The sequence below is a fragment of the Cetorhinus maximus genome, chromosome 8 (genome assembly GCF_964194155.1).
Source record: "Cetorhinus maximus chromosome 8, sCetMax3.hap1.1, whole genome shotgun sequence".
Taxonomy (NCBI): domain Eukaryota; kingdom Metazoa; phylum Chordata; class Chondrichthyes; order Lamniformes; family Cetorhinidae; genus Cetorhinus; species Cetorhinus maximus.
Window position 1 is genome coordinate 84,873,258 of NC_135886.1, and position 16,157 is coordinate 84,889,414.

Here is a 16,157-nt window from a genome sequence, read left to right on the forward strand (position 1 = left end):
AGAAGTGACAAATGGAATTCATTCTGGAAAAAATGTGAGATAATACATTTGGGGAGGGCAAGGAAATACTCAATAAACGGGAAGTTATTGAGAGGGGCTGAGGAAGTGAGAGACCTTGGAGTTCGTGTCCACAGGTCCTTGACGGTGGCAGGGCAGGTGGACAATGTGGTCAAGAAAGCATATGGAATGCATTCCTTTATTGGGCGAGGTATTGAATACAAAAGCAGGGATGTAGTAATGGAACTGTATGAAATGCTGGTTAGGCCACAGCTGGAATTTTGTGTACGGTTCTGGTCACCACATTATGGAAAGGACATAATTGCTCCGGAGAGAGTGCAGAGGAGATTTACAAGAATGTTGCCAGGGCTTGAAAATTGAAGTTATGAAGAGAGATTGGATAGGCCAGGGTTGTTTTCCTTAGAACAGAGGAGGCTAAAGGGTGACCTAATTGAGGTGTACAAAATTATGAGGGGCCTAGATAGGGTAGACAGGAAAGACTTGATTCCCCTAGCTGAGGGGTCAATTACCAGGGGCCATAGATTTAAGGTGATTAGTAGAAGGATTAGAGGGGACACAAGGAAAACCTTTCTCACCCAGAGGGTGGTGGACGCCTGGAATTCACTGCCTAAGTTGGCGGTTGAAGCTAAAACACTCAACTCATTTAAAAGGTACCTGAATCTGCATCTGAAATGCTGTAACCTGCAAGACTATGGACCAGGTGCTGGGAAGTGGGATTAAAGTGAGCAGCTAGCTTCTTTTGTCTCTTTGGCCAGCGCAGGCACGATGGGCTGAATGGCCTCTTTCTGCACCGTAACTTTTCTATGGTTCCTCTGTTTCTGATGTGGAAAAAATTGGATAGCAAAAAAGAAAATGCGTTATTTTCCTGGTAAGCAAAGACATTTCAGATCTGTATCAGCAGATCGTGAAGCTGAGGTGCTCTACATCTTCCAATCATATATAAAGTATTAGAGGAGTGACATCGGCCTTTTATGGTAGCATCAATGGGTGAGAGTGAAAACCCTGTGGTGATGTCTGACTTTTTGTTCCATTGAAGCCAAATTGGCATGGTGTAAAACTCACTACCAATTCATGGTTGCCTATTTTGTGCCACTTCAAAGGACCAATTTCACCCCACAAAATTGCAACATCCATATGTAATCCAAGGTTTTTGGAGATAGGCATTATGGAATGATGAACAGGTGCTGCGGGCTAATATTTTCTGTAGCTGCGAGTGACTTATGTGGGTTTACTTGCTGAAAATATATTTCTGTCCTCATCAAAGCTTTGCTTCTAGATCGGGGGTCTTGGTTCTTCATTTCTTTTAATAAATATTGAAACATCTAACTGCTTTATTTTATATTTTAGTTTGTCGTGTCATTTAGAGGTTAGACAAACAGTGATTTAATACATTACTGCTGTGGCCAGGGAACATTGGGTGTCAGTGTCTATTGCTAGTCTTTTGTTCTGCTTTGGGTTCCAACAAAAACCACAAAGCAACATGGACTTGTATCTTTTATAGTGTCTTTCTTGACCTCACAATGGCACTTTAGAGCCAATGAAGTATAATGTAGGAAATACAGCAGCTAATTTTGCACAGAAAGATCCCAAAAACAACACTGGGTTGTTTTTGACTGGTTCACCTGCTTTTTTATAAAGTGATGTTGAGGGATAGATGCTGGTCAGAGCATAGCAGAAGAGAAGTAGTGTGAAGAAAAAGGTTAGAGCAAGTGAATAAGATCAATAATTTATAACTATTGACATCAAAGCATCCCATGACTAATTGAGCTAATAGATTGACCTGATAGCAGCACTCAGCAGCACAGAGAACCATTCCATTTATGTGAGTAGTCATTTTTTTGTTTTAACATACCACTCAATTAGTGCAATTGCCTTATACTCCTATAAATCCATCAAATATGGTTCAATGATTCTTTTCACTGTATAGATTTTCATGTCACAATCATGTTCATGTTTATAATAACAAACAGGAATTGCCTTTTTAAGATATGCCTCTTAAGCTGGAAATATCTGACTTTTAAAACGGATGCTCTGCCCCATGTTTAGATCATCAGGCATTGGCAAGCACCGCTGTGGTGATAGATTGGGCTCAGCGATGTTACCCTCTTCAATTGTTGAAGAGCAATCAGCACACATGCTTGGATTTTCCTATTGATGTAACTTTAATATTGATGGTTACTCAAATTAGATGGTTACTGATGACATTAAATTCTAATTATTAAAAACAAACTGGCCTGTCATAGCTCATATAGTTATGAACAAAACCTGGTAAGGTACTGTAGAGTGACCAGCATTATTGTAAATGAGGAGTAGACACCTTGGAGCAAAAGGAAAAAAATTGCTGAGGTTAAATAAATCTGAGCTTTCTCACATGTTTTTCATTTCAAGTAAATGCATTGGATCATTATAGACCCAAAGTCATATCTGTTGATTAAGGTAATCGTGAAATACTTTTGAGGTCTTGATCATTGGTCATGAAGTGTGGGAAAAGTTGAACACAGTCTGAATTTCATTTAAAAGGTATTTTGCCAAGTTCTCAGTTCCTCAAAAGCAGAGTGGTGCTGGGTAGTGTTACATGATAAGGCAAGAAATGTAACAATTTCTCTTCAGGGTAAGACTCCCTAATGGGTTATAATTATCCTCTTGTACCTTACCCATTCTTCGTGTGTAAACCTAGACAGTAAATGTGAGCAGAGCAGACTGCTCGACCATACAGGGAGCAAAATTGTGAAGTTGAATCCTGCCCTTAGCTGGTGTCTACATGCATGCATTTTTGAACAAAATTCCCTCCTCCAACTTGGAGAAATCTAAAGCTAATTGCAGAATTCTCAGAGCCATCCACAACATCAGGTATCAGACTTGGAAATCTTCCACTTGATCTCTAGGGTTGACGCTGAGTGCCTTCATTGCTTACCCATTTGGTGCTTAATGGATTTTCTATCATTCAGCGTTAAATCCTAATTTACATTTACGCCATTTCATTTAATGAACATATTTAGTGATTTTCAACACCACATTAATAGCAAAAATAAAATACACTGCTCTTTTAGCTCATTCGCAGGTATACAATCAATGTGTTACTAATCCAATAACAACCACCATTATTTATATTATGTACACATATACACTGAGATGGATGAGCTTGCTCTGAAGACGTGGCGGCCTGGACTCCTTACCAGTTACAATATGCAGGGCACTGTGTCGACAAAGCTATTGGCCCACTAGTGCCCTCTAATGTTGGGTCTGCTGGACTATGTCCCTATGGCAGCATCTGCAATAAAAGTAGGACACTGAGTGCCATCATTGCAAAATATGTCTGCTATCTTAATGCAACAACTTGAGATTTTGAAATAAATTTCCAATCTTGAAATGATTAACGATGGATGATCCTAGTAGAATTCTGTGTCTGTATTTTACTTACCATACTAGTCCACTGCATTAATTTCAAATATCATCTGGATTGGGCCAGCTATATTCATTATTCAGATCTGACTAACTTGAGATAGCATTCAAGGCCTTTAGTGAGCAATTTCACAAAGTAGTGAACATGAACCTGTTTTCAAAAGTACAAAAGGAGTACATGAGATCTGATGTGGAAAGAAGTAGGAATTTTTTGGCTGTCAGTGTGATGCCACTACATCAGCCCTTAGGATTACAGGGAGATGAATGTTCTGCCCACTGTATCTTCTACATGAGAATTTGAAAATTCATTCTAAGTGAAATCTTTATCAAGCATTTACAATCAATAACTGTACACTTACCAAAATCACTAAATAAAGTATTTCAAGCTGATTCTAAAATATAAAATATCTGCAAACAAGATTTATTTGCCTTTCTGGGACTCCTTTATTTATATATTTTGCAGAGTACAATCAATATAACTGAATATAATCTGATATAAGGGATTATCTATGTTTTGACCAGTTTAAGTAATTTATATTAATGAGCAGGGTTTCCATAGAATCATAGAGGATTTACAGCACAGAAGGAGGCCATTCAGCCCATCATGTCTGTACTGGCTCTCTGTAAGAGTAACTCATTCACCCATTCCTCCAACCTTTCCCATAGCCTTGCAAATTTTCTCTCTTCAGGTGCTTATCAAATTCCCTTTGGAAGCCCCCTATTGTATCTGCCTCCACCACAATCTCAGGCAGTATGTTCCATATCCTATCCACTCACTGCAAAAAAGATTTTCCTCATGTCACCGTTGGTTCTTTTGCCAATCACCTTAAACAAATATTCCCTGGTTCTCAACCCTTCTGCCAATGGGGACAGTTTTGCCCTATCAATCTTGCCTATACCCTTCAAGATTTTGAAGACTGCTATCAATCTCCTTTCATCCTTCTCTTAAAGGTGCTATATAAAACAAAGGCTTTTTCTTTCTAACTCTACATTTTTCATTGTTTTCAGGCATAAAATAGTTTCTGTATTTTAAAAAATTTGTTTATGGGATGTAGGGGTCGCTGGCTAGACCAGCATTTATTGCCCATCCATAATTTCCCTTGGGAAGGTGGTGGTGAGCTGCTTTCTTGAGTCACTGCAGTCCATGTTGTAGGTACACCCACAGTGTTGTTATGAAGGGTGTTCCAGGAATTTGACCCAGCGACAATGAAGGAAAGGTGATATATTTCCAAGTCAGGATGGTGAGTGGCTTGGAGTGGAACTTGCAGGTGGTGGTGATCCCATGCATTTGCTGCCTTTGTCCTTCTAGGTGGTAAGAGGTCACAGATTTGGGAGGGGCTGTCAAAGGACCCTTGGTGAGTTGCTGCAATGCAAATTGTAGATGGTACACACTGCTGCTACTGTGCTTTGGTGGTGGAGGGTGTGAATGTTTAAGGTGGTGGATGGAGTGCCAATCAAGTGGGCTGCTTTGTCCTGGATAGTGTCAAGCTTCTTGAGTGTTGTTGGAGCTGCATTCATCAAGGCAAGTGGAAAGTATTCCATCACACTCCTGACTTGTGCCTTGTAGATGGTGGGCCAACCTAGTAGGCATTTCTCACCCTGGTTTGAGGTTGTCTTTACTCATGCAGCCACTGGGTTGCCCTCATTATATGGTTGTATCTGCTGTGGTTGCTGGGTTGACCTCGAAGTCCTTCACCCGCTGTTCTGCATTGTTGTTGAATTTCACTTAATGCGCTTCCCTCTATTTTCTACTGTTCCTCTGTGGATGTAGTCACTGCTGCCATCATCTGTTATTGTGGGTTTATCTCGGGTTTCTTTAACTTCTTACTCTGGAAGAGATCTTGCTGGAGGCAATGGTCTTTTGTTCAAAAACATTTATTTACATGCTAACTACTTACAAAGGTTAAACAAGACCAAGACATAGCTGGAGCTACTCTCTGAGATGCTTCACATTCATCTCCCCTCAGTGAGTGACATCACTGTGACACATCACAGCTCCTTACACATGTTCAGTAGCAATCATTAGAGTTAACCCTTTACTGTACAGTCACTAATGTAACGTGGAATAAATTTGGAAATAGAATGCAGAAATTCATCACTTCACTCTAGTTCATTCCAGTCCCATACTTATACCCCAGTCACAATTCAAATTAAGATTCAAAGGCCTTGATCTGCACATGGCATTTTTCTGCACAATCACACTAACAAAAATGGCTCTAGCACGAAGGCTGGCCCTTAGAAAGACCAAACACTCTTGTCCTTCCACAATCTGACTGCCCAAATAACCCCTAAAACTAGGTTATGGGTTTGCACCTTAGAGCTATCAGGGCTCCGCATCATCCAAGAGGACTGAACTAAGTTTCAGCAGCAAGATAGATATCTTGTCCTTAGGAAGCTGATCTGCACCTCCCAGACGTTTCAACAAATGTAATCTTTATTTTTGTTCAACTCACAGTATACAGCCTCTACAGTTAAGATTACTCTGTTAATGTACACTCAGTTAATATGTAGGAGATTTCAGAAGCTATGGTGATGATGTGACACTTCACGGTGTCACATTTTTCAGCAAAAAGTTGGAATGCTTGTTTAGCATTTCAACACTTGCTATCATTATTATATGACTCATTGATTTTATCCACAGTGTATACTGGGTCAATGGGCATGGAGAGTGGTGGGGGGGGGTGGTGTGTGTGTGTGTGATGGGGTGCGAGGGGTGAGGGCTCGAGGGCCTAACCACTTTTAATACAACACGATCAAAGTCCCGGAGAATTGAAGTGGGCCTTCTAACCAGCCCATCTTGGCACTCGACTGCCCCCGTGGCTGCGTACGATCTACTTCTGGTGTCAGCAGGCCCAGCGCGATTCCACCTCACCTCCCTGGAGCGAATATTGGGTATATCAGGGCCCTTTTAAGCAAGGTGGTTCTTCCAACTCAGGAAATTTCCTGATTTGAACTACTTCCCTCGGTTGCAAAAATACGGCACTAGATCTTTGTGGGAAGCTTTCTTTGAAGTCAGCGGCAAGTACCCTTGTTTTATTGCAAAATCTAGCCCATTATAATATGTTGTGATTTTGTACTTCATGAAGATTGATTTCATATGGACTTTGGGCTCTGTGTTCACAATGTTACCTTTAGCTATGCAATTTTTTTTTGTTATGAAACTGATTCATTTTTTAAACTGTAATATATTTAGCATATACAACTACCATATTAAATATTAGTTGCTCTCATATTCTAACACAAACATGGCCAAATCCACTTTTATTTCAGGAGTAGCAGTACTTGAAGGACCAATGTATGCAGTTGGAGGACACGATGGATGGAGCTATCTTAACACAGTGGAACGATGGGATCCACAAGCTCGTCAGTGGAACTATGTTGCTAGCATGTCAACTCCAAGAAGCACGGTAGGAGTTGCAGCATTAAATGGCAAGTAAGTAGCTGCATTGCAGATTGGCTCTGTTAAATCAAAAAAAAACATGTAAAACTTTTCAAAAATGTAACATTAAACCAAACTCACCAAATATACTGAATGATAGATGATATAATGGCCTGAATTTTGCGGTCTGTGGTAGCATGATGGCACTCACTGCTGACCTCGAAGAAAGCTATTCACAAAGATCTAGCAATCTATTTTCCCAATACTAGCCTGAATTCGAAGCCAAGTCAAGGGAATCTCCAAGCATCCAGCAGCAGCGGTTTATTGTGATATGGTGACATGCATATTTAAGGGGGTGTATCTTAAACTACTGTCAATCACTACTACCACTGACACAGGATATGATGTATTAGTCCCATGACTTGTAGTCAGTCTGCAAACAGCAGTGGTAGAGATTAGGTGTACTATATGTACCCTCCTAGCGAATACTATCTATATTTAGTCGTATCTTTAAATAAAAACCCACACTGTTGTTTCCTGATCTTTTTGTATGATTGGTACGTTTAAAAGAAGAATAAGATAACATGATGTCATCAAGCAGTGTAAATAGCCAATCATATTGAAGAATTCTCTCAGATAGCAAACCAGGAAGTAAAAATACATCCATTATCCTTCACTTTTTATAAATTATGCAGAGAGGAAAATAAAGGTTGGGACAGAAACATTAAGGGCAGTAATATCATAAACATGACTAAACCTTTTTACTAAAAAAACTATGAATATTTTATTATGGAGGATAAATTTGACATTGCATAAATAAAAAAATAGCTTTACAGGGTCAGAGAGTTTGTTCAGCAGTGGTTATGGCTTAGAACACCATTAAAAATCCAATTACTTAACAGGGTGTCACTTTTTCAGGGAGCTTGATAGCAATATTACAATGCAAAAGGGCATGGCATCAGTTCATTGATTTCTAAAGGCTACCATCTGTCGTGCCTTCAACAATGCAACATGTGGAGGAACAGGAAATCATGGAGCAACTGCTGGATTTTCACATGGAACTATGCTTGTGCAGATGCCAGAAGTTGCTATCAGTTTCACAGAATAATGACAATGAACACTAACAGTTTCGTCATTATTGCAACCTTCAAATCTGAGCCATTGAGCATTTTGCTGCAGAAAACTGAAACTGTGCATTCATTCTACGTGAACCCCATCTTCCAATTTAAGGAAAAATTGCAAAAGTATTGGTAATCGAAACATTAAGTGCTGGAAGTACACAGGAGGTTAATCAGCAGCTGAAAAGTTACATTAATGTTGTCTGTCCAGAACCTGTCATTGGGCTCAAAAGATAAACAGGCCCCACTATAGAACTGAAAACACCAAGGGTGAGGAATAAGTAGATGTCAAATTTTTTTTTAAAAAATGGTATAGAAAGATCACCTTTGGAGGCAGCAAAAAGAAATTAAGATACATACCTATGGAAATTGCTAAGTAAGGCAGTGAAAAAATGGGAAAGACAAGCTGGCTAATTTGTGCTAATGGCCTGAGGCTGTCTTTGGGTATTGTCAGCATTATTTTCAATTTTTCCCTCAGAGCCACTGATGCACACAGCTGTTCTCATTGGATGCAGCATACAAAATATCTAAACATTTGACATGCTGAATACCTATTTGAAGGCACATTAGAAATCTATTGTGAGCAGCTGCAACACATCCAAAGATAGTATCTGTTTCAGGAGCCCCAGTTAATGGGAAAATAATAATAAAAATGTAGCTTTAAAATGGGGGAGAAATAAAATGAAAGTGGATGGGAGAAAATAGGACGAGAGAGAAAAAAAAAATCAATATCCTGCAGGGTGCAGCAGGGAAGAATGAGCTACAGACATTGAAATATATATTGAGCTTCATTCTGGAGTGTAAGAGACCAAAGGTGGAAGGGCCATTGCAGGAGTGGGAGAAGGATTTGATGTAGCGAGTTGCAGGGAGGTCAGGGTTACAACATAATCATCAATGTAACAGAGGAAAAGGTCAGGGAGGGTCCACAATAGGGTTGTAACAAAGAATGTTCCACAACTACAAAAAAAGGATAGGCATAGCTGGGAGCTACCCTGTTTTCTGTCCAGTAATTGGATGTCCAAGTTCAAAAGCAGGCACAAAATTAGTTCCGAACAACTCTGGCTCATATTTCAATGAAATGTTATTTTTCCCTTCAAGCACTGAAGAGGGTAAAATACTAAATTGCCCTACTGGCCTGATGCTGTCTGTGGGTATTGGTCGAGTTTATTTTTAGTTTTCCCCTCAGACAGACAGATTCGCAAAGTTCTTCTCAATCTATACAATATTCGTCCTTCCAAATACTTTAGCATTTGATATACTGGATATCTATTTGGACACACATTAGAAATTCATTGTGAGTTCTGCGGTGCATTCAAATAGCATCTGTTTCAGACAGCTCATCTTATTCAGTGAGCAGGCTGAACCAGACAAACTAAGGAGAAAGGTCTTGGGTTCAGTCCCAGATCTGTGCTTCATGAACTGATCCCAGCTCAAGTGTCAGATGCACCCCCCACCCCCACCGCCCCCAGGGTATTGAATGGGAAAACAATCCAAGTTCTTGGCCTGCAAATTGCTTTTTAAAAATACATATATTTATTGACAGGATGCGGGCATTGTGCTGACGGGGCAATATTTCCTGCCCATCCCTTGAGAAGGTGATGCAGACAACTGAGTGACTTGCTAGGTCATTTCTGAGAGCTGTTAAGAGTCAACTACATTCTGGTGGTTCTTTTTTTATTTGTTGCTGGGCTGTAGGTGTCAATAGCTAGGCCAGCATTTATTGCCCTTGTTCAGAGGGGAATAGTCAACCACATTGCAGTGGGTCTGGTGTCACATGCAGGCCAGGCCAGCTAAGGACAGCAGATTTCCTTCCCTAAATGGCAATAGTGAACCAGATGGATTTTTTTTTTACGACAATAGGCAATGGTTTAGTGGTCATCATTAGACTTTTAATTCCAGATTTTTATTGAATTCATGCCATGGGTCCCCAGAGCATTACACTGGGTCTCTGGAATACTAGTCCAGTGACAATACCACTATGCCATCACCACCTCCCCCTGCAGTCAGATATAGGCCAAACCAGATAAGGACAAGTTTCCTTCCCTAAAGGACATTAGTGAACCAAATGGATCTTTACAGCAATCCAGTAGTGTCATAGCCACTCTATTAATACCAGTCTTTTCATTATAAATTTAGTTAATTACCTGAATGTAAATCCCCACAATGGCTTGGTAGGACTCAATTTTAAGGATTATTAGGAGCCAGTAACATAATCACTTTGTTACCAAACCCATGTCACTTCTACTGGAAATTTGCAAACCAGAATTAGGCTTGTTTGTGATGCCCCATAACACCAGTCACTGTCAAATCTAATGCTTGAACAATACCCACTTGGGCAAGGCATCAAAGTGTGATTGACACCAATGGAACAAAAGGAAAAAAATGAATTAGCAGATGCAGCAAAGGAGAGAGGATGGAGAGAACTGGTGAGAAAAAGAAGTGAAGCCCTGAGAGTCATAAATTAAGCCAAAAATGAAATATGGTGCTACCTTAGTTTCTATGGAAACAACAGCATCAAACAACAGCACTGGTATTAATTGGCTACAAGTTACTCTGAAAGAATTTGAACATATGAAATGTTGCATATTGCTGAAAAGAGAGACATGTTGCCAAAGCTTTTTATCTTGCATCCATCAGGGCAAATACAAAAATGCCAAATTTTAAACAATCATAACAATTTATACTGCAGGAGAGAAGGGTGCTGATTGGTTAGCAAGCTGACTCTAATTGGCTGAGTGTTGCCATGGAGAAAGCAATGGAGAACTATAGGTTCACTCTGCTCCAGTAATTCAAACAAAGTGCAATATTTGAACATATTCCTTTTGTTTGCAGAGAATGGGTCCTTGTGTATGAATGTATGTTGCTTCTAGAAAGTATAAATGAGCCACATTACATGTTTGACTGAGTATTTTAAATTGGTTGTTAGTGTAGCTATTAGCACATTCATGATTGTTCAGCATGTGCTGCCCAATTGTAGAATCACATCTAACAGTAGACGTTTTGTTTTCGGTTTTGCAAGCCTGGGCTGGTTGAATATGGTCTGTACTATGCCTGTTACAAACAACCCAAGGAACATGCTGTTGATTTGATCATTCAATCATTGGGGTGTATGGCCTGCGTACCTGGCATCGGACCAGCACTGAAGCTCATACACAACGTTGCTTAATTGTATGGTAGGCAGAATGTCTTTCTGGACTGACGGCAGCATCCTGTTAATGGAAAATACCACTTGCATAATCACTGCATAGTAGCAGCTTGAAATGGCTTGCTTATTCCTTTTTTTAAGCAACAGGTTATGTCCAAGCCTTGCACCTTTTTTGCTATAATTATAAGAAATACAGGCTGGGTAATCCATGTTGCAGAGTTTTAAATTGGGAAAGATATAAAACAAATGCTGTCGCATTCAAGAAGAGAATTGATGGTTATTTACATCACTTGTCAGTCCATCATTTACAATCATTTTATCTCAAATTCCATTAGGATCAATCACATTAAATTAAACAAACAACTTTAAGAATGGACTAATATTCCACATAGACTGACCTTTAATCTTGTCCATTGTTCTTTGGCGAAAGAACAGAACTGAACAGCAGTTAACAATGTAGAAATATCAATTCAAATTTAATTAATAGTAATTAGAACCTTACTCCCTGCAGTATTGTGAGAGGCAATAAAATTTTATTGATTTAAGCCATTCTGACATTATCTAATGAATCCTCACAAAATTATGACATCTCTTGCAAAAAGCCCTATCCCATTTAATGGAACCGTTTGTAAACCTTATTAAAAAAAACTCTTTCCTACTGCCTTTTTGACAAGTAACTAGTGAAAGTGACAGGAGATCTGCTCACCTGAAGTGATGTGGACTAACCCAGAATTTGCCTCTATTTTTCTTCCATGTGAATCAAATTCTTCTTGGCGTGTATTCACCTACATCCTCACCCGCTCCCTTCTCAACTTTTCTCCCATCCTCTCCCAAGGTACTTACATATGGTTGCTGCTGAGATTGACTAACTCGGCACGGACTGAAAATCAGAGCTGGGACTCTCCTCGTAATGGATACATGTTCAAATTTACAAAACACAGAAAATCAAATTCCATGGGCTGAATTTTGCTGTCGGCGAGCAGGGGGCGAGGCCCGCTCACAGACATGTAAAATGAGGTGGGATGATGTCGGGGGGGAACCCCTGATGCCATCCCGTCCCATTTAAAGTTTCAGGAAGGCGGGGGCACAGCAAAATCAGCTGTGAACCCGCCGACCTGTCAATGGCCAATTGAGGCCATTGACAGGTCCATTGAAACAATTAAACAATTGAGGCCATTGACAGGATCATTGAAACAATTAAAGGACCTGCCCGTCCAATCTTAAGGTTGGCGGGCGGGCCAGGGCAATAGAAAAAACATGAAACCTCATCCACCGGCAGGATAAGGTTTCATGTAGGGTTTTAAACAGTTTAATAAAGTTTTAGTGTAATTTATGAACATGTCCCATCTTATGTGCCATTGTCACATGAGGGGGACATGTTAAGGATTTTTCTTTTCTATTTTAAATGTTTTAAAAAGCGTCAGTGATCTCCCTGAGGCAACACTTAGCCTCAGGGAGATGTGTGCTCTTTCGTGCGCATGCTTTTGGGGAATCCACCCCCCGCCCGCACAGGAAGCGCATAGCGCTTCCCAGCAGTCGTCACGCTGGGCGGACCTTAATTTGCTCGCCTATGTAAAATGGCAGTGGGGCCCGCTTCTCCGGTGGGGATCGGCTTCCCGCCTGCCGGAGATTGGGTCAGGCCCGCCTGCCCGGCAGGCAGAAAATTCTGCCCCATATTTTTTCCAAAGTACCTGCAACTTGAACTTAATCTTTTCTGGTTCCACTGGATAATATAGTGGCCCAACCACATTCTCAAGGTTCTCATTTTATTTTGTTTGTGTTGTGAATTCCTAAAGATGACTGTTTTATTTTGCAGGCTGTATGCAGTAGGTGGGCGAGATGGCAGCTCTTGCCTACGATCAATGGAGTGTTTTGATCCTCACACCAATAAATGGAGCATGTGTGCTCCCATGTCCAAGAGAAGAGGAGGGGTAGGAGTTGCTACGTGCAATGGTTTTCTTTACGCAGTGGGAGGACATGATGCCCCTGCTTCTAACCACTGCTCCAGGCTGTCAGACTGTGTCGAACGGTAAGAATGGTCAAGTTTCTTGGCCCCTTTAGCTAACTCCTTTCCTTGCCTGTAGGCATTTGATGGATGTGATAGATCATGTATCTTATGAAGAGGTACTGTAGCCTTACTCAGGTAGTTGCTCAAAACTAGTTTATTTACACTATGTGCAATATATACAAAGTGGGTTACTGAGTAGGCACATCTCCTCTGAATGCTGCCTGTCAGCTATACAGAGTCTCCAGCACATGACTGCTGATGTCACAGATACATCATAGTTTACATCACTCGAAAGCATATTGTTATTCTATTAGCCCATTACACTATAGTAGGTAGACTCATGATGGAGTAATGGATCCTTAATGCAATTGAACAACCTCAGGAATTAAGAAATCAGATGGGTTATGACCATGCCAAAAATAAAACATACCTAAGATGTACAATGTTAAAAAGAAAAGTATAACATTTGTCATGTCCATTACACATGAAATAGATCATAAACTGTTTAAATCAAATCTTACTTTCTGCCTATTTAAAAAATGGACTTTGCTGGACCAAAAACATGGCTGCTACAGGTCACATGATTTGAAATATGGCTAAAGTTCTGGCAAATTCCAAATTAATTACACAACAAAGATCAGCCTTTATCTTTGTGGAATCTCACACCTATCATTGTGTGGACCCATTACAATCAATGAAATAAAGGAACAGCAGACTGTCTATCTACCCAGCCTGAACATATAGCAAAGAGAGAGCCATTGAAACTTGTTTTATCTGTGGAGGCATTAAAGGCCACCATCTATCTCCTAAAGTGAACAATGAATTTTGACCTCAAGTCTAAACCTCCTCAAAGTCTGGTTCTCTGGAAGATTCCTGCCATCGCCTGTAAAGCAGACATGACAAATGTTGTACAATGTTAAAAAGAAAAATATATCTTACGTTTATTTTATTCTTGGCATGATCATAACCCATATGATTTCTCAAGTCCTGAGACTATTCAATGGCATTAAGGAACCAACCTCATCTTGCTGGATCATCAACAACTTTAAAGAAATCCTGCAACTCCCGCTTTCAGCTAGCTGACCCACCTGAACCTTAACTCCTACGTGAAGGAACTCTCACTGGACTCTGACATTCACTTGAATTTATATCCATACCTTTGGTTCATTTTTAAAAGTTATTCATCATTGTAAAACTCTTTTCTTTGCTCTATCCTTCTTGTGTGCTTGTATATGTGTGTATGTATTTGCGGCGACCATCCCCCGAGTTTGAATGTAAGAATAAACAATGCTTTTGATTTAACCCTAGCATTTGCTGTGAGTTACTTTGAAATTGATTTCACAAACAGAGGGTTTGGGGAAACATGCTACAGTCTATCTCAAAAATTAAAACACCTCTGCGTATGGACAGATGGCGAGAAAAATAAAAGAGTTTGCCTCTCTCCCTTGTATGTATTACATTGTTTGATAGATTGGAGCACCTTCTTAGAACAATACCTTGATATTTCATAGACTCTCCAGAATTTCAGCACAGGAAATGTTCATCCAGCTTTGTGTCTATGCCTGTGTTAGCTCCACAACCCAGCTATCTACTCATAACACTAGTTCCTAGCTGTTTTCCTGTATTCTTAATATTGTTCCGGTTTAAATGTTTGTCAGTTTGAGCTTAAATATTGTGATAGAATATGTATTGAAACCAATTCAAATAGACTTGTGTAAAAAAAAAATCAATCTCACATTTAAAGTGCCTAGTATGACCTAAATTTATGTTCCTTTGTTCCTGACTAACCAGCGTAGGGAAGTAATTTTTCAATATTTACCTTATGAAAAACCTTTCACATTTTTGAACACTTCTAGTAATCAGTGAACACAGCCTGAAGTTTTCACTTCTATCATTATAACTACATCCTCTTGTTCTTGGTAAATCTATGTTGCAGCTTATCCTGGCTCAATGTCCTTTCTATAATAGGGCAGCCAAAACCACAGACAACAGGGTATGTTTTGCAATGCTCTGTGCCTGCTGCAGAATCTTGCTCATGGGAGTACGGGTCACAGAATCAAGCATGTTAGATTTGCATATCCGATTCATGCCATTCTCAATTTTCTGGTGTTTCTGGAATACCCATGTATTCCAACTTTGGCCTGACTCGTAACTTCTGCAATTTCATCATTACCCCCTAGATTTGTATTTAAAGCCCTGTATTTAAAATCTAGAATCCTATTTGTCTTTTTTTACTTAATACTAGATTTATTTGCAGAATGCAACATTACAAATGTCTCACTCCTCCTTAACCAACATAGGGTCCCAGAGGTCTATGGCACTTTCCTAAATCTCCATTTAATTAATTGGAAGTGAAATCAGTTCTCACAGATATAATCAGATTATTTCCACTGTTTAGACTTTTTGCAACTATGCAAATATATTCTATTACATCTCAAGCCTGCACATGGATATTTGACAATAATGAATCTTCAAAGGGTTCAAAATGAGAAGACTTTAAGCAAAGTTGCCTCTCTTACAACCATAGATTTGTATAATATCGTCTGAAAATGCTAAATTGAAACAACTTTCATATATTGATTGGCCAGTTTTGTAAACTAACCTTCTTATTTTTAAATGTGTAGGTACGATCCCAAAACAGACACCTGGACAACCGTGGCACCTTTAAGTGTTCCAAGAGATGCTGTAGGAGTGTGCCTCCTTGGGGACAAGCTATACGCTGTGGGAGGATACGACGGACAGACTTACCTAAATACAGTAGAATCTTATGATGCACAAAATAATGAATGGACAGAGGTAATAGATCATCAGGAACCAACAGAATATAAATAGATTAGTAAAATAAGTTATCAGTTCTTACGATCCCCGTAGGGACCAATAACTTTTAAATGAGATGAATTTCCCAAACGACCAATAAAAATTACTGAGGACAAGATTTCACATTTTAAGACGTTTATTATAACAAACAAACTAAAATCAACATAGATCAAACATGAATTAACAGGCAACTAATACACCAAACTAAAGAAAAGGTACTTTCACATTAACTAACTAATCCAATCAAGATATATTTTATAACCCCTTTTA

The 16,157-nt window shown here is 39.6% G+C and overlaps 1 protein-coding gene across 3 annotated transcripts in view; it reads left to right on the forward strand.

Annotated features, from left to right (window-relative positions):
- klhl4 (kelch-like family member 4) overlaps window positions 1-16,157 on the forward strand; it is a 395,441-nt gene that overhangs the window by 366,558 nt on the left and 12,726 nt on the right. For all 3 annotated transcript variants that reach the window (XM_078547230.1, XM_078547231.1, XM_078547229.1), the window contains 3 exons: window positions 6,691-6,853; window positions 12,879-13,091; window positions 15,695-15,866. In XM_078547230.1, the coding sequence (XP_078403356.1) occupies window positions 6,691-6,853; window positions 12,879-13,091; window positions 15,695-15,866 (548 nt within the window). The remainder of the gene's footprint in view (window positions 1-6,690; window positions 6,854-12,878; window positions 13,092-15,694; window positions 15,867-16,157) is intronic.